The sequence below is a fragment of the Thermomyces lanuginosus genome (assembly GCF_041956635.1).
Source record: "Thermomyces lanuginosus strain ATCC 200065 unplaced genomic scaffold VTN49scaffold_27, whole genome shotgun sequence".
Classification (NCBI taxonomy): domain Eukaryota; kingdom Fungi; phylum Ascomycota; class Eurotiomycetes; order Eurotiales; family Trichocomaceae; genus Thermomyces; species Thermomyces lanuginosus.
The window spans coordinates 1,084,752-1,102,982 of NW_027192361.1; the positions used below are offsets into that span (position 1 = coordinate 1,084,752).

An 18,231-nucleotide genomic window follows, 5' to 3' on the forward strand; every position below is an offset into this window, starting at 1 on the left:
ACGCGTCTATCAAATGAAACATAAATAAGTACATCATACCGTCGAAACCACCTGGGTTCAAAGTCAGAATATCGCCGATCCGTAATTATAACCTCCCGTATAGAATGGCTCGCTACGTGCCGGTATGCTGATCGGTTGCGTTCCTCCGCTGAAAGGCGGCGGTTGTCCTCCATTTGTCTTCGCGTGATGCAACTGCCCCGGCCCCAAACCTAGCCCTGCGCGTTCTATCCCTTCCATTGGTTTCGGTTGGTTAAGATCGTGTAAGATCTCAGAGCTGAACCCTTCCATAGCCATGCAAGACCCGGTAGGGTCCATTTCCAGCGGCGCGCTTTGCGACCAGCACGGCGGGGTATTGTAGCCCGAGACCGCTGGCATCGCTATCGACACTGGCAGCCCTGCGCTGTTGGGCACGCTGCCGGTTTGACTCGGGCCAGTGGAGGGGAATCGATCCCACGGCGTGCGGAGACTGGTCATATCTGAGCTGTCCGGACTCTCCATCATCTGTCGCAGTGTGCTGGCCCATTGGTTGGTCTCCCGCGGCGGCTCCATCAGCCCACCGGGGGCGGCGAACGGCGGCTGCATCCCCAGATCCTGGAGGTTCATCGGGTTACCTTGCAGGGCGCCCGCGTCTGCTCCGTCCGTAACGAGGCCGCAGTCGCGCTTGAGCACGCCCAGCCAGACGGGGTTGTCCGCACACGTCTGATTCCATGGATCGTCGCAGCCGTAGATGACCAGGCGTGCCTGTTGTTGGATGCGTGTATCTGATGGGACAATGCCCATGCTCAACTGACTCTGGATGAATTGTTTGAGTTCCCGCTCCAGCCGCATGAAGCAATTGGCGTCTTCAGGATTCGGCAATCCACTGCTGGAGGACGGCGCGCGCGTGTGGCCGCCGGTGGCCGATGATGATCCGAACGAGTGGCGCTTGTCTTCTGTGGCGCGGTAAGGGTTGAGGGTGTTGCGTTCTTCCGCAATCAGGTACGGCGGAACGGCGTCCTGCACCAGCCGCTGGATGTGTGGCTCAAACCCCCAGTCACCTTTCCACTGCGCCATGTCGGCCCCGTTCTTGAAGTGCGTGGCGACGTGGTCGACCCGGTCCTTCCAGGTGGTGAATATCGCGTTGCAGAAGCCACACCGCGACCTGAACTCGTTCGTTGTGCTTTGCCATCGGTCCATGAAAGGCTCGAACTTGACGTTGTGCATCAGGCGTAGGTGCTGGTTGAGGTGATCCTTCCGGTAGAATGTCCGCTCCTGTATCGTTTTATCCCGACACACTGAGTAGTTGTGCCCTTCCAGATGGTCCTCCGACGGATTAGGGGCGAGGCAAAAGGCGCATACATCGGTGCCCTCCGCGTCCTTGATGACGGCTCCAAACGGAGCGCATGTCCACCGCTCCAACGGCAGATGTACCGACTTCTCGTGCCGTTGCCAGTCGTATTTAGCCGGAAAGGAGTCTGTGCAGAACGTGCACTGGAAGATGCGCGTTCCACGGGGTTTCTGCCGCTCAAACGGCGGCTGCTTACGGCGACGGCGGCGCTCCTTGCGGTCGGCCGAGTTGAATGACTTGAGCGACGAGCGGTGCGAGAACGCCGACGCAAACGACATGTCCGAAATAGAAGACCGGTTCTCCGTGTCCATGCTGCTGATCGACGGGGCATGGAACATGGAGCTATAGCTCGATTCGTTGCTGGACCCCGTCCTCCGCGATGACGAGCGGACGTGACTGGACGGCGGCCGTTGGTGGTCTTTCAAGCCTGGGAAGGAGGTGGTGGCCATTGCTCGGAGAATGTCCCTGGCTGACGCTGGTTCGTGCTCCGGCGGAGAGTGCTTCCATCGCTCGAGGGGTGTCATGAGTGACAGGTCAGCGGCAGAGGGCTGCGTGGCAGAGGGCAAGGGATTGGGAAAGTTCTGGGAGGATGCACTAAGGGGTGATTCGCTGCGAGGCGATGGTCGGACCTTTCCGCGACGCCGTGCATTAGCCAGCCAGTTGGCGATCTGACTACGCTTCAGGCCAGTGCGGTTCTTGAGCTCATCTTTCTCCTCTTCTGTGGGATATGGGTGGTGGGAATGTTCCGAGAGCCAGTTCTTCAGGATGCGAACCGCTTCACGCGAGAAGCGCGCTCCGGACTTCCGGCCCCGGCCATCAAAGTCATCCAGGTTGCTGGACTTGAGAGCTCGCTTGCCCGTTAACCCACCAGTTGCGGTCTCCATGTCCTCATTGACGGTGTGTAATGTATCAAGACCTTTGTCGTTGGTACTATTTTTGTTTGTAAAACTGCACTCGCGATACAGGGAAATACAGCATGTGCAGCCATTTTTTAACTCTCCGCGTTCAATCAAAAAGCAGTCGAGGCCCATTCGGCGGCAGAAATCACATGGTTCCGGTACCTTGAACATGGGATAATCGGACTTAAAGGCCGGGTAGCCTAGATTCTGAGCACTGTCGGGCGAGTCTGCATCGGCGGCCGCGGCGGTGGTCTCCGCCGGCCGCTCAGTCTGCTCGGGGGCGGCAGAGTCGAGGCTCTGCTCCATGGCAAGTGATTCCATCTTCTCGGCCGCATCGGCCTCGTCGAACTCAATGCAGTCGGACGCAATGTCGTCGTCCGAAACATGGCCGTTGTTGTTCTGATCCACCAAGCGGGATGCTCCGTCAAAGTCAAAGTACTCCATTGTTCTGACGTGATCGACTTGGGGCCCGTGGAATGATGCAAGGTGTACAATATCGACCTTTTTGCTCTTTCCAGGCTTTCCCACGCACTCGCGGGCTGCCAAGAAGGAGTGCGGCAGGGGATCCCTGAGAGATGCGGAACTTGAGGCTTGGGCAATTCAAAAGAAAGACGCCGAGGAGAGATATATCTGGATCTCTCACGAAGAACCGCAAAAGTTGGAAGAATTGGCCAGCTGATCGTAAGATCCCCGGCTCAATTGCGGCTGTGAGATGACAAAAAGCCCCCAAGCTGCAGCGTCGGCTATAAGCTTAACTTTTTAATATATTGCCAGCTTTCTAAATTTCTCGCATCCCCCGGCACGGGCCATGGATGGGCTACTACTTGCGGAGATAGAGGACTTATCATTTTGCATGGATGACTAGGTTAGAGTCAGGATTCGGCGATGATTAGCCAGTCCCGTATTGGGAACCCCACGGTGTTGCGTCGCGCCCTGCGGATGACAACGCTATTCCCTTTCCGAAAATAGTGGAGATGCCAAGAGCCGATACCGAGATTCGGATTCGGCCAGCCGAGACCGCGGTGAATGACCAAGTCCGATTCTGCGGGGATAAAAGCTATTCCCGACTCGGTTAGGCCAGAGCGGAATTCGGAGAATCTGCTGCACCGCCGCCAAGATCACATGATTTCCCAACGAGGATAATGCTCTCTTCGCGCCGCGCGTCTGGCTGCAGCCCTAACAACCCTAATTACTGCACGGCCGCGCAGTCTGATGCAGACAAGCTCTATCGATGGAGCAAGAGAGACACATTGTCGGAAATGAGTATCGACCACTTGCATCTGCGCTTAGCCTAGAACACTCTTCCAGCCGCATTTGAACAGTTGCATACAATCCTTGGCGCGCAATTGGCACACATACGCGAAAATACGAGTATGGCATTCAGGAAGTGCACTTTTGTCTTTTTAGACTAGGAACTGATTTGTTCATTTGTCATTTGTTTGGCTCCTGCCCGTCTCCTCGTCTGTCGCGCTCTGTATCCCAAGCTTGCACTGTCAATATTATCCTCCCATCTTAATCTATTCCCTGTAACGATCCCATCGCCCTATTGGTCAACTTCCCAACCCAAGCAGCGGCCCCTGGTCACTTTAAGTTGTTCATCCACGTCGCTGAATAATCCAAAATCATGGGCGCTTTCTATAGTTAATTGAGGAACCTGGCCAGCTGTTTACAGAGGGTCCGCTAGCCGAACGCTGCGATCAATGAGCCGCTACTTGTTTGCGATTGACGATGGAGGAAGGCATTCGGTATATGCTTTGCATACAGCAAAGGCGCTCCTAGAGTGGAATGGAATGGACGTCCTCGCGATTGAAACAGCATACGGTCTTCGCGCTTCAGCGAGTGAAAGCAATTACAAGTTCTGGCCGTGGGATCTACTCCAGTCCTCAGGCTTTGCTGACTGCCCGTTCCCGAATCCATTAGCGGGAATTCAGGCTGGTTCATCCCGAAATGTATAATAACCCGAACATCTTCATCTATCAAAACGTTGGGCGTTAAATTGAGGAGTGTTATTTTTTTTTTTTTTTTTTTTTTTTTGGGGCTCTCGAGCCGCGACGCCTGTCGAAGGAATGCCGCGTACGGTAGATTATTGGGTGACATATATCCTGTCCTGGAAGGTCCGGAAGATCCTCGACGCCGGGCAGGGATTCATCAGTGCCAACAAGGACTGTGAGGGATAATCGGGAAGATCCAAAGCCGACGGATGAAAAGGGCACCGATCTGATAATGGTGAGATGGCTGGGTCCCTGGATGAGAGAACGTTGCCAAGCGGCCAGAGCACCCGCGCCTCCCACGTCCCCGGATCCCATACCCTCGGGCTTGGAGATTCTGGAATGTTTACCAGAATTTCTACGAAATACAGATACTGCCGCAATGGCGCGTAGTTCTTTACGTAGAGCATGGAAACTGTTTCACGAGGATGACCTGATCCATCGTCTTATCCATCATCACCGGGAACCACGGAGGATGAGGTGATCGAGGTTTCTATCCGGGTTCCTTTGGTGATTGGGATAGTGGCAGAAACATTGAACGACTTAATCAGCAAAAAGGAGAGATTCCCGCGATCCCGCACCTGCAGATGATCAAAGTTGGAGTTACCTATTGTTATCTTGCTGCTTTCCGACGTGCCTTGATTCCCGAACGGGGTTCGTGACACCGGGAAGCCGACCACGGTACCTTGTTCAATGATGAGGGGGAAATTTTATTTTCAGACTTTCTCCAACTTCCTTCAGGATACAACTACAAGTATTTTCCAGTGTGCCCGCAGGACGAGTTTCTTTTTCTGGCTCTCTTTGGCAGGGGGTGGGGAGCCGATAAGGACAATCTACTTTGTACCTTACTAAGGATGAAATGATTAATACTCTGCATCACATGCTTTAACGGCCTTGTGGATAAGGGGATCTCAACGGTGGCGGTGACAAGAGGAAGTGGGCAGGAGTCCGCGAGGTTCCGGAATCAATTTCCAGAAAGCACGTCAAGCATCGCTGTAGAGTTAGGAATTTGAAATTTCGAGAATCTAACGTAACTACTTACATGATACGATTAGTTACTCCTTGTACTTTGCTAATTCGTTATCTAATTAATACCCAATAAGGTATCCCTGCGGAGACGACGGCCGGGAGCCTCGATCGAAAAAAATTGACACAGCCACAACACGGAGAACTAGTGACCACCTACAGTTGTTGGTATCTTGCAGAGGAGCAGGTGGCACGCGTCAACTGGTGTTTAGGAGTCATACAATCGCCTCTCTTATTCTCCTATGGCGCTAGCGTTGATGTTACATTGTTCGATGGTTGGTGAAGGCCAAATTTGACCCAAACATGGGAAGCTGGGAGAAATGAATTGGTCTCGGCGGTGGCTTCAATTTTCGAATTGGTATAATGTCTACCAAAAAAATATCATCGTCTTTTGTCATTGACGAGTGGCCTGAAGATTCGCAATCATTGGCAAGCCACTTCCATTATCGATTCACCGCAAATCTTCCTTGTAAAAGCTGCATATGCACGCTATCAAGCCACGTCAGGTGTCATTCCACGCTTTCTTCTCGGCGTCAATCATGATCGACTGGCGTCATCGTGGAGGATATCATGTTGACCATCTGAGCCAATGCCCGCACCTCCCGGATTAATTAATTGAACTCTGATGATCAACTCAATCTAGCACAATCGTGGAACATCTGCGAGATTAAGTGTGGCCAGCTTGTCACTTACCCCAAGTTCTGGCTGGGTGCCGGCATTCATGTGGCTGAGCCTTGACAGTTGATCTACTCAGGAGATCACCCTTCCAGTTGCTCTTCTTCTATTGTGATCTATTTCCTGAAAGATTTCTCGTCAATAGAAGGCATTGTAGATGGTCCAGCTGAGTCAAAAACAACGTTATTTCGATTAGAATCGCTGCGCCCATGGGGCCGGGAGATAGACTGAGGTTTGCCTCCTTGGCGAAAAAGTTGGAGAAAGGAACCATCTTCTCCAAATCTACCACAACCACAAGCTTCACCGTATCAAGTCGTCCCCGCAACGCTGAGCGGGGACGCGATGTCGTGGTTCGGAGGCCGTGACCCTGTTTATCCGTCGTTGACCAATGGCATACGCAAGTTCAACCTCCTCAGTTGAAATGATTTGATGATGATCGGCGATTCCGCAGCCTCCCGCAGCTTTGTTTCGTATCAGCCAGTGCGGCTGAGGCTCGAACATCGGTTTGTAATGGCTATTGTCGGCGGTCGTTCGACTGGTCAGGACGATGTTCCGTAGCCACAAGCGCATCCGGATCCTAAGGAGCCATCCCCGAGTCCCCGATAAGTAGCGCGATAGGGCTGAAGCCCGCTCCAGTTGCTCGCAATTCTGGCCCCACGTTCCCCCCACGATGTGCGCAGTTCCGTCATTGTTTGGGGCTAAGGCAAGCCACAACCATCCCGACACTACGCGCCGCGTTGATCTTGAGTATATGAGAGTTGAACGGGATCTGCGGAGTCAGAGCTTATCTTTGTTTCTCCAATTTGCCAGTTCGTTCTTTGCATTGTCGGTACAGCTTGGCCTCGGCGTGCAATGCTTACCGGAGGAACCGAGTTGCTTCCTGTTGCTGCCATTCAGTCACTTTGGGAAATTGTTGATGTTCTTTAGTCGGTCTTCCCTTGGCAAACCTAGAACACAAGGCCACAGTTTCCAACACCCAACGCGGAGACATAAAATTCCACCCCCAGGCAGTCCTGGAAAACCACTAGTAACCTGTCATGTTCCAATGAGATATTCTCGGAATCCTCGCCGAGAAATTTGGCAGACCACCCCTACTGCCGTTAGGGGTTAATACTTCACAAGGTACGGAAGAGATGGAAAGGGGAGCAGGAGCTACCATCCTTCGATTATCTAAGATTACCGATGTCCTCGACATGAACTTCGGATGAGGTTCACGCTCGCGAAAGCTGCCCAAAACAAACCATTACCTATCTCCAAATAATTGAAACCTAGTTATGGCGCTCCTATTGATCCTATTGATTGTCTTGAAGGGAGATTAGAAATCAGGGGCCAGAACGAGTTCGAATTTGGAATCGAAACAATCTGAACTTTTGACATTCTTCTTCTGAAGAGTGAACAGAAGTAGCATCATGATGTTTGGAGATTTCCTAAACGACACTAGCCTCTGTAAGCTCTGCCGATTTAGGCAATCGACACTAGTACGAGTAAGTTAGTGTGGATGTCGCCCATTTTTGTTTTTAGGTCCGCCGCTAGACTGAGTGTACGAGTCAGTTTGCATAGTTAGCAACTTTAGCGTGCGATTCTTCTATGTTAAGCGCTGTGGACAGTTTGGCTCCTGCTATTTGGACTATGCTTCCTTGATCGTTGATTGCGTGCTTCAAAGGCACCGAAATCTCCAACAGTTGTTGTATTTTTGTCGAGACTTTGGAAGAAATCCACTACAACCGTCCCTTATATTCTCGCTATTGCAAAAAAAAGAGACTTTCTACGACAAAAAATATTGCTGTAAGAAACCGACAATTTCAGCACTTTGGACTTGATATTCTGCACGTGGCTTTCTAAAACGTAGCCTAGTACGGATTCGGAGGTTATCGAGAGTGAGAGCTTTCTGTAAATAGTTTAATCACAGTCAAACATCCAGATGATGCTTAGTTAAAATATCAGCGTCCGTAGCATTTACTACTGTGCTTGCGGGTTGCAGCCATCGCCCATCGGAAATTTTCAGCTCTCAAGCCAAGCCTAGTAATCGGCGTCTCAACACGCACGTGATTGCAGATTGCATGAGCTCTCGAGTACTAGAGATTAGTCCTTATGAATAAGTTATAAACCATTAGTAAGAAAAAGGTCCAGAATCGAGGCCTCAGAGGAGTATGAGGGGAAGGTTCGACGGTCCTTCCACTATGTCGGGTAGTCGCAAGTCGGCAAGCGTACGAGTGCAAATTAGTACCAACTATCACTAGCGATCTATATGAGAAAGTACCCGTAGGGGGAAGTTATGGGGAAGCTGGAGTGGACTGCCATCAGATTAGATCACCGCAAGTTGACGCGGTCGATTGTTCTAGGCCAGGGCTCACTCCAACACATGATTTATCTGCCACACGTAATATATCATGTCTCGCAGCGTCTCTCTTGAATTGGAAGGAGCTAGACGCCATTATTGTAATGCTGAACAACTTCTCTGTTGCAAGGCTGGATTAACCGACTAAGTCCATTTTTTATTTTCATTGCTGTTGAATATCTGTACGCAAAGTTGATGACGCGATCCATGCTTGAGCATGCGCTGAACTGGATAGTCCGCGCAATGTTTGCCACTACACCGGACTGATCTTTTCCATATGAAATCATGATGAAGGATATCAAGCAACACCGGCAAAACTACATCCAAGACGTCTACCTCTAACTTACCGATCGCATTTGGAAGTTTTACGAGAGGTTGCATGACCGGGGACTTGGCCAGCTGTGCCTGAGAGCTTCACAGCGATCCCCTGGAGGGATAAATGCTCCGCCTGAAGACTCCAAAGACTAAAAACACTCCGACCCACGAGAACGGATGCGCGGACTGAACGAGAGGATGGCTTAATGAGAGCTAATCTGTTCCGAGTCAGGAGACCTCAGAGCCAACATTAACCGAAACTGGAACGTCCGCTGACAGTATGGACTCGGCCGCTCCCAGGAGAGACACCGTCGCGATAGGCAGGCTGCTGTGCTCCCGGACCGACTACCGACAAAAGGCGACGTCCGTCTCCATAGGCCCTGACGAAGCGCGGAATAATCGCGCCTTTCCCCAGACTCTCGTAGGCCGATGCGCAGGTGAATCATATGCTGCTGCTGCTGCCCACATGGCTTCTCATCCCATAGGGGGAGGAGCCGATCGATACGAGACCTTCTCCTCACCATTTCGTGATAAGGACCTATCGATCTTGCGACGCGTTCGCGAGGTACTCAAACAAGGCAAGCCGCCTGATCCGCTAGTTCATGCGATGGCAACCGTTAGGAAGGTATGGAGGTGGGGTGGCAGCTCCAAAGTATCATCTCGTGCGGCGCTCGGATCACCAGAACGGAGAAACGCGGGCCAAACAGCCATAATCTTTGCGCCTCTGACACCTTCAAGATTCCATACTATAGCCGCAGCCGATTTCAATAGATTCGCACTACGCCTTCGACGTACTAAGCGAGTGGATATATGCCGTACCGCGAAAGAGCCTGTCAATTTATGCCGGCCGAGGAGACAATGTTCTCTCAGACCCTCTGTGACACCCAAACAACCCGCGTTACTGTAATGATTGCTTCCCTTTGTAGTCATCTGATCATATGCAGATATCACAATTCGCTGAGAGAGAGAGAGCCCGCTTCCTAGCTAGCTCTATAACGTAACGAGGATTTTGAGGCGTACGACAGGATTATCCTTCAGCTCCTCAGCTAAGCTCGGTTCATTTCATACAAGCTAGAAAGGCCTGCAATGACTATGCGAGAGGCTCCTGATAGAAGACTACTTATGTATATCACTCAGTAAAGACACCGTGCCAACTGACTGGGCAGTATGGCAACAAACTTCGGATGTTTGAATCTCAGTACTGTTATTAGGTAGGTTATGTGTTGTCCTCGTCTTCCGTACTCCAATCTCGCGGGTCGTTCGGCCGTTTCTATTCTACATGTACCGAGGCAGCATCAGTCCATGGAACAGAGACGTTGACATCTACAATGAAAACCTTGACAGGGAAGATTCCTTGTCATGATAATTCAGCCACCCTGAGTGTTAATGCGTCCTTGATTTCCCATATCACTGGTTTACCCTCATCAACCAGTGAGCCAAGGCCGCCAGCCATCCTAGGGTTCAGTATTCACGTGACCCACAAACCTGTACTATATGGGCACTGGATGTTCTTCAACCTCTTCTGTCTTTTCCACCTCTTCCCCTTCACCTCACCAAGCTAGTACTTAACGCTCGTTACACCACGTATTCTGTAGTACCTACGTAAACGACTGCAGCGGCCTTACTGCCCCTGTTTACAGTTCGAAAATGCATCATTTGACTCTTAACAAAGTTGAGAAAGGATCGAGGTTGACTGAGGTGGGCAAGCTTGATGTCTGGATTCCCATCCCCGCTCTCAATCCATTTCTCCTTGTCCGATACCGCTTCAGCGAATCGAACCATTTGCTCTGAAGCTCGACGAGATGCAAGCCCGCTCCAACGGTAGATGGATACCGTGTCAGAAAACCGGACTATTTGTTCTGAAGCTCGACGAGTTGCAAAGCGCTCTCCAATATGGTGCAGTGGACACCGCGTCAGAAACCGGACTGTTTGCTCTGAAGCTCGACGAGTTGTAAGCCCGCTCCAACGGTAGATGGATACCGTGTCAGAAAACCGGACTATTTGTTCTGAAGCTCGACGAGTTGCAAGCGCTCTCCAATATGGTGCAGTGGACACCGCGTCAGGAAATCGAATTATTTGGTCTGAAGCTCGAGAGTTTCGTCTGATGTCTGAAAATTGACCAGACTCTCTTCATTGTGCTGCAAGTGTCAATGACGATTGGCGAAAGAGTTTATGCAGCACCAACCAAATTCGGACGGCAAACGCTGCACAAGTTTGGAGAGTGCAGTCGATGCTATCTTCTTGGCGTCGAGGGGACCTGCTGAAATCTCCTCGAACGTTTAGATAATATGACTGATTCACCTCAGCCACTGAGATGTTCAGGATCCGTTTATTTCTTATGTTTGTATATGTTTGTATACAATCCCTTCGTCGAAAATCACATTCAAATGACGGATCTGTCGGATCCTCTCGTGAACACGGCTGTGGATCTCGTTGTAACAGGAGTCAAGCCCAAGTAGATCCCCCGCTAGGCGAAAATTCGCGTGATCCAAACGATAATGCCAGAGCTGAAGCAAGTCATGGTTGCGATAGGCACGCGAAACCGCCATAGCCGGAGGTCGGGGTGCAGAGGGTAATTCGGGAATAAGCTTGAGCTCATAGAGGTTGATTTTCTGCCTTGTTCCGATTTTGTAGCGCTTGCCGTCTAGCACAACAAAGCAGGCGTCACCCCGGAAGAGGATTTCGACATTGTCCTGGGATAATGCCCTCACTGACAACAGGCTCACAGCCAGATCTGGGCAGTACCAGGCAGAGAGAGAGAGAGATCTTCCACCGAGAGTGGAGGGAAAGTCCCACTGCCATAGGCGGGAATACGCTTGCTGTCACCGAGGACGAGGAATCGTGGCTGTTCAAAATGGGTATAGGTGCGGAATATGTCTCAATTGTTCGAGAAATGATGGCTCGCACCCGGGTTTAGCAGCCAGGTAGACCGCCGGCCAGATGACGAAGTGGTGTAGGCGGCCTTTGCTGCTAGGAAACCCCAGCCAGCATTGTAGGTCTCGGTGTTGCTCTTGTCGTTGGCACCCTGGGGAGTGGAATTGGACGTGGTGGCATTCGTCTGATCCATCACCACGTTGGAGTCGAAATCGACCTGTTTGTTTGTCCTGCGTTCTTCCGCCCAGGAGGGTGAGAGGAGGGGATCGTGTTTTTCTACCGGCCTGATCATTTTTGCTGTCCGTATCAAGCGTGGTAGGGTGGTGCGGCTTTCGCTGGTTGTCTTGTTGCAGCGTTTGCTGAGCGGGTGCCTGGTGTCCAGTCGCTTGATGCGAGCCCCCAGTGCCAGACACTTATGTTCTTGAGTGAGCTCTACCCCGCCGTGACAACTTTCTGTGTGCTAAACTGAGAATTGTGAAACAATCATTTAAGCGATCACGTGATTTAAACGTGCTAGTCACGTGAGTTCCTCCCAATTGGTCCGTGCGCCGTTTCATGAACCTTCAAATGGGTAGTAGGGTAGCTTGCTGCCCTGCCTTATACCTTGGAGTATTTCTGCGTTTCCGGCCCTCCGATCATCACATACTTACCTTACATCAAGAATATGAGAAGTGTTTTCGTCCTAAAAGCTGAAATAAATACACATTCTCAGCACGCTTTCTCATCGCACAAAGTCCTTGAGCCACCAAAAAGTTCTGTCATGGCTTACTTGATGCTGCCATTCAAAGGTCATGAGAGAAATTAGGATTAGGTCATTCGGCTCAGGATCTACTCCTGCATCCCACCACTTATCTAAGGCCATGTAGTCCTACCATCCCCTGACAAAGATCCGATCAATCACACTAGATCCAAGCTCAATGACATCTCGTAAAGAAGCACCGTTGGAAACCCGTCACAGCCTCATCGCCCACACCTCCCGGCGCCACATCTTGACTCCTTCTACCTCTCTCGCCTTCAGATCTCGTCGAATGATTCGTGAACATGACTCCCAGTCCACTTCGTCATCGCTGTCATCAACACCAATCCGTCCCAGATCCCAAGTCGAACTCCTCTGTGCGTCCAAATTTCTACCGGCTCTGAGCTGAGTGACCTTATCGCTGTCGACGGACTGCAGGGCACAGCACACGCCAACGTATTCCACGCGAAGATGGGGGCATTGGCTAATCGTGTCAACAATGCCATAGCGGATCTGCCGCGTAACGTCGTTGAATTTGGTGTTGCTGTGAAAGAGGACCTGAAGCGCGCGCAGCGACTTGAGGCTTGTGATTTGGGACATCAAGAAATGCTAGTCGACAATGTCAGCAAACTAGTCGTAGTCAGCTCTTCTAGGTTTAGATGCTCACCAGGCTGTCGGAGTTCAGGCCAATCATCAACTCCTCTAGCTTGTTCCCATACCTGACAAGACTCATGACACTCTTGCAATCAAACATCCATTCTGAGTCATCTTCGTTGCGAACTATCAATCTGCGTAGGCTATGCCCATGCATCTTTAGAACCGTCCGACGGATGTGTTCGATCCGAACGGTGGTTTTGGGTGCCAGTGTCGGCAGTTTCGACTTATGACTGCGTTCAAACAAGAACAATTCAGTCAAGCCATTGAATCTTCCGAGGGCTTGTAGGAACTCGGGGGTGACATTATCGGTGTGAATGGACGTGAGGCTTATAGGATGGTTTGCACTGGATAGCATTGCCCAGAACGGCCCCTGCGCGCCTACATTTAACAGCGACAGATGTTTCAAAGCCGAGAGGTCAACACCCTTGGCGAGAGTAAGAGGGCGCACGGGAATCAGATATATGGACAAACTGTCCAAGCGTAACCCACGGGTTGTGCGCAGATACTGCTCCTGGGCGTACGAACTCGACTCCTTCTCTCCAGTCACATTATTTTGACTGATGCTGGGCCCATCTCTAACAGGCTGCTTTCCTTTGTCTCCTGCCGACAGCTTCTCCGTGTCAGTCGTGGAGACATATTTCGATGGCTTGCCCTCTTCTCCCGTTTCATCACTGGACTCATCGTCTTCATCACTGTCCATATTCGTATCGGGATGCTCAATATCAACAATATCTGAGAGATCGTCCCGTTCCCGGGGCCGGACAGTACCGCTGGATCCAGAGTGAATCCCAACACCCAATCCGTTGCCGCTGTGTGATGTCCCGCTAGCGACTGGGGACGTCTTCGGCTGCGATACCGTCTCGTCCTGAGCGGTTAAAGGGGTGAAATCTTCCGGTTTGCTTTCTGAGTCGGACGGAACATCCGTTCTGTCGCTCCAGTGGAACGGATATCTGGATGGGGGGCTGTGATCCTCGCAAAGCTTGACCAGGTTATCATGATATTGGGCATCTCGCGAGCCGTTCACGTTCTCTGGACTCGCGTTGGAAACTCCCTGTGAGTTGTGAGCCTCAGTGGAGGAGCCCTGCACTTTGCTGCTCCCGGAAACAGCCTGCAAGGACCCTTTGAGCTCCTGCGCCTCCAAATACTTGGCAGAAGCCCTCTCCAACTTTTCCAAAGCGCGGGCAGACTTGCTCGCACGTGAGCGTTTAGAGCTCTTCAGGGACAATAACTCGTCAACAATCGACTTCATCTTCGCCACAAAGTTGCGATCATCATCTTTACTAAGCCAAACTCTTGAAGCAGCCTGGAGCTCCGCGTGAGCGGCCATCATAGCTCGATCGAACTCACGGTCAAACTCAAGATCCTCCGGGTTGTCACTGGCAACGCCCAAGACCTGTGCCAGAATCTTTTCCTGCAGAGCACGTTCTTTCCGGAGTTCATTCTGTGTGGATGTCCCGGCTTCCGACGATCCAGGCTCATCAGAGCCGGGTGGCAGAGCTTGTTGATCAACGAAGTCGTCATTGGTGTCGTCCGCAACGTTGGCATTTGTAGGTGGTTCCGTTCCCGAGCGCTTGCGAGCTTTAGCAGCCAGCGTCTCCGACAATGATAAAGACAATGACTTGATTGTGCTGGAGCAAGACTGAACGCACGCAGAAATCTCGGGAATATATTCGTATGAGTCAATATCCAGCACGGCCAGACTCTTGAGACCGCTAAAAAGAGAGAAATTCTTGGGCTCCAGCGTTGGCCGATGGGTTCCAAGCCGCTGTACCGGCTTGGGATTGATTGCTCTTCGCGACTGTGTGTAAGTTCCGTGAGAGGAATAGTACGGAATCCCCGGGGGATTTTGTGGAGGAAACGGTGGCTGCGCATGATAGATGTGGACTCCATTAAGGTTGCCATGACTGGTGTTTGGCAGCTCCGTAGGTTGATTACTATCGAGGAGTCTGATAATAGATGCTGAATGCAGGGACGGACCCGGCTGAAGCCGCACATGCAGATGCTGCAGTGTCTGTAACTTGCTCAAATACTGGAGGACGGATTGGGAGATTTCGACTCGGACATTCCATCTTGTGTCCAAGTCAGCTTTCATTTGTGGGTTATTATTATGCAGTCTCTTACTTGAACGATTCCAGGGTCGCCGTCCGTTTCAGAGCGGCTAAAATCAACGCGTTCAAAAATTTTCCCGCAGAATGTTCATATTTGAACTCCTGTTGCACTTGGTATGAACTATAACCGTTTTCCGCATCCAGTATGAAAGTCTTCATGTACTGGGCATAGTTGTAATCGGCCGTGGCTAGCGTCTCCAAGATGCCGGCCAGGTAATCGACCGGTGGTTGGTCGCATAATATCCTGTCGTCCGGGAAGACATGGCGCACCGTCCTGTAGAGCACCGATGCAGCAAGTGCATGGAACTCGCGAGACGTGCGGGCGATATGGACCAAATCAGCCGGGGCCAGCTGTTTGACCCGGCGATTAGTCAAGGAGTTCTGAACAGGGGATCCCGCTTCTACTCACAAATGATAGGATGGTCTTTAGCGTTTCCAGAGGCAGATCAACCAAATTCAAGCCGATTCGCGTAGCGCATGCTGACGCTTTGACCTCACCGGCGCCCGGACGGGGCATAGCGAGAGACTCAAGCTGTTAGTTCTACGGTGTGTGGAAAGAGGGGGCTCTCAGAATCTGCAGGGAAGCGAAGGTACTTTTAAGCTTTTTGGGCAGCACTTGGGTCCAGTGGAAACGCGCAGGCTCTCAAAGAAGCGACACCAAGGGCAGAAACAGGACAAAGGATCACATATGGAAAGAGGAGCGAACTAAAGAGGAAGGACCAGCTTAGATTCAGAGAGAGATGGGATATCAATTCAGAAGTGTCATGCCGAGAAGATAGTGTGATAAAAAAGATCAAACACACAATAATGAAAAAAAAAAAAAAAAAAAAAAAAAAGAAAAAAGCTGACAAGTGTTTGCTCTATGATTGGAAGACAGTGTGAGTCAAATTCAGATGAATCACTGACTGCAGGAGGAATGCTGGCAGGATGGACGGATCAGAGCACTGAAGGTGTCCTCTTCTTTTATAGACTCATCAAAAGCGCTGGAGATTGTAGACTGATAGGCAGCGGCTGTATCAGCTGATCACCAGAAAGCTAAAGTGAGGCAGAAGGTCGTTCCTCCGTTAAACAACAACACAACGCTCTTGCAGGGTGACGAGCAGGACAGGGCTCAAGATGCCTTCGTTTCCAACAAATTAGGTACCCCACGGAGACCATGCTTGCTGCCTGAGGCTGCCAATAGGAACTCGCCAATCCGGTTTGCGTTTGGTTGCATTGGTCACCCAACATAATGCTGTGTGAGGCTTGTTCGGATATTTTGAACACTTGAATTATACATAAGAGACATTCAAAGTCCTGCCGTGTTGGGATTTCCGGTTCTGGAAACCCGGGGTGCTGTCAGCCAGGGCTCTGGTTTAGGGTTTAGGTTACCTAGTACTCCGAGGTTCTGGTACGTACCGACTTGAAGACAGTATTTAAATGTGCGGGCATCGAAGGCTTCACATTATCAATGCCCAAGTGCTTGATGTACGTTTATGAGAATATTTGACTTGTCGATCTAATACAAGAAGCTGCAAGATTCAATATCAACAGAGAGCAGTGGACGCAATATAAGCTTTGAGAGTTTCTAATGAGTAGTACTCCAGCAGAATTGCCTGCATATGTTTTAAGGTCACCAGATCATCAAAATCAAATGTATTGCTGTCATCAAAGCAATCTTCGAAAACCAATTGGACTCAATTTCCATGCAGCTCTTGCCTATCATCGATGGCATTACATTGCTCAATAGTGGCAGGCGAATTCCAGTCTTAACACCTAAACATCATTCCATGGACGCAAGGGTCAACCCTACGTAAGGCAGTAAGGCAGCAATTTCCCCGCCCGTCAATGCGCGAGCCAGCTGCGAAGGCTGCCAAGAGTCCAAGACAAGCATAAATACGGAGTATGCTTAGTAATATAGCCACTTGATCACTCAGCCCCGTAGATGATGTAGTTCGCGAAAGCTCCCAGGAGTCGAGCACTCCATCGAGCAGCATACTCACGCCCAAGATGCTGCTCTTCCACCTTCTCGCCCTTCTGTCGCTATGGGCGACATGGGCACACGGTGAGCACACGTCCAACTGGGCGGTGCTCGTGTCGACATCCCGATTCTGGTTCAACTACCGACACATGGCGAACGTGCTCTCCTTATACCGGACGGTCAAGCGTCTAGGAATCCCAGACTCGCAAATTATCCTGATGCTTCCGGATGACATGGCATGCAACCCGCGCAACGCGTTCCCGGGGACAGTCTACAGTAATGCCGACCGCGCGGTGGATCTCTATGGCGAGAATATCGAAGTCGACTACCGCGGGTACGAGGTGACGGTTGAGAACTTCATCCGGCTGTTGACGGACCGGCTGGATGAGGACGTTCCGCGCAGCAAGCGACTCAACACGGACGCCGGCAGTAACGTGCTCGTTTACATGACGGGTCACGGCGGCGACCAGTTCCTCAAGTTCCAGGATGCGGAGGAGATCGGCGCATGGGACTTGGCGGACGCGTTTGGACAGATGTGGGAGAAGAAGCGGTATCATGAGCTGCTCTTCATGATCGACACTTGCCAGGCGAACACCATGTACACGCATTTCTACTCGCCGAATATCATCGCTACAGGATCCAGCGCGCTCGACCAGTCGTCCTACTCGCACCATGCCGACACCGACGTCGGCGTCGCCGTCATCGACCGCTGGACTTACTACGTGCTCGAGTTCCTCGAGAACCACGTGAAGAATGCCAGCTCCAAAGCCACCCTTGGCGATCTGTTCGACTCGTATGACGAGTCCAAGATCCACTCCAGCCCGGGCATTCGATGGGATTTGTTCCCGGGCGGTGAGCAGGAGGGGCGTCTCCGCACCGTCGTTGATTTCTTCGGCAACACGCAAAAGGTCGAAGTTGAGAATCAGAACTCGACGGGACCGGGGTCGCTCAAGGAAGATATTGAGGAGATTGCGCAGTTGATTGAAAAATGGAAGCAGCAGCGGCCCGCTGACTCGACTCTGAACGACACCGTCGCTGCTGCTTCAGCTCGAGAGTCAGCCACACAGCCCCCGAGCAAGAAGTCCATGCTCGGAGCTAGAAGAATGGTCGATGAAGACGGGTGGACTAAACGGCTCGTGGGCTTGGCCGTCCTGGGTGCCGGGGCAGGGTTATGGGTCGCCGGATCGGTGCTTGGGAAAGCATAACCTAGCTTTTTCTTAAATGTACCTATTACCATTCTACTGTACATAGTTTGTTCGTGGCGTCGTTGGTTTAGAGAAATCTATTCATTCCTGACTGAAACTACTGTACTGCCTAGATCCCTTCAT

The 18,231-nt window shown here is 51.3% G+C and overlaps 5 protein-coding genes across 5 annotated transcripts; 2 read left to right on the forward strand and 3 right to left on the reverse strand.

Moving 5' to 3' along the window:
- Positions 1-63: 63 nt before the first annotated feature.
- On the reverse strand, positions 64-2,670 carry VTN49DRAFT_2639 (uncharacterized protein; the record flags this gene model as incomplete). The annotated part of the gene is made up of 1 exon (XM_069410386.1): positions 64-2,670. The coding sequence occupies one exon, from the start codon at positions 2,668-2,670 to the stop codon at positions 64-66; it is 2,607 nt and encodes an 868-aa protein (XP_069269197.1).
- A 6,178-nt stretch (positions 2,671-8,848) lies between these two features.
- On the forward strand, positions 8,849-9,339 carry VTN49DRAFT_2640 (uncharacterized protein; the record flags this gene model as incomplete). Its single annotated transcript, XM_069410388.1, has 2 exons — positions 8,849-9,201; positions 9,252-9,339. The coding sequence occupies 2 exons, from the start codon at positions 8,849-8,851 to the stop codon at positions 9,337-9,339; spliced, it is 441 nt and encodes a 146-aa protein (XP_069269198.1).
- Positions 9,340-11,446: 2,107 nt separating this feature from the next.
- VTN49DRAFT_2641 (uncharacterized protein) lies at positions 11,447-11,734 on the reverse strand (the record flags this gene model as incomplete). Its single annotated transcript, XM_069410389.1, has 1 exon — positions 11,447-11,734. The coding sequence occupies one exon, from the start codon at positions 11,732-11,734 to the stop codon at positions 11,447-11,449; it is 288 nt and encodes a 95-aa protein (XP_069269199.1).
- Positions 11,735-12,394: 660 nt separating this feature from the next.
- On the reverse strand, positions 12,395-15,460 carry VTN49DRAFT_2642 (uncharacterized protein; the record flags this gene model as incomplete). The annotated part of the gene is made up of 4 exons (XM_069410390.1): positions 12,395-12,787; positions 12,846-14,904; positions 14,957-15,294; positions 15,353-15,460. The coding sequence occupies 4 exons, from the start codon at positions 15,458-15,460 to the stop codon at positions 12,395-12,397; spliced, it is 2,898 nt and encodes a 965-aa protein (XP_069269200.1).
- Positions 15,461-16,932: 1,472 nt separating this feature from the next.
- On the forward strand, positions 16,933-18,108 carry VTN49DRAFT_2643 (uncharacterized protein; the record flags this gene model as incomplete). The annotated part of the gene is made up of 1 exon (XM_069410391.1): positions 16,933-18,108. One exon carries the CDS (start codon positions 16,933-16,935, stop codon positions 18,106-18,108), a length of 1,176 nt encoding a protein of 391 aa, XP_069269201.1.
- Positions 18,109-18,231: the final 123 nt, after the last annotated feature.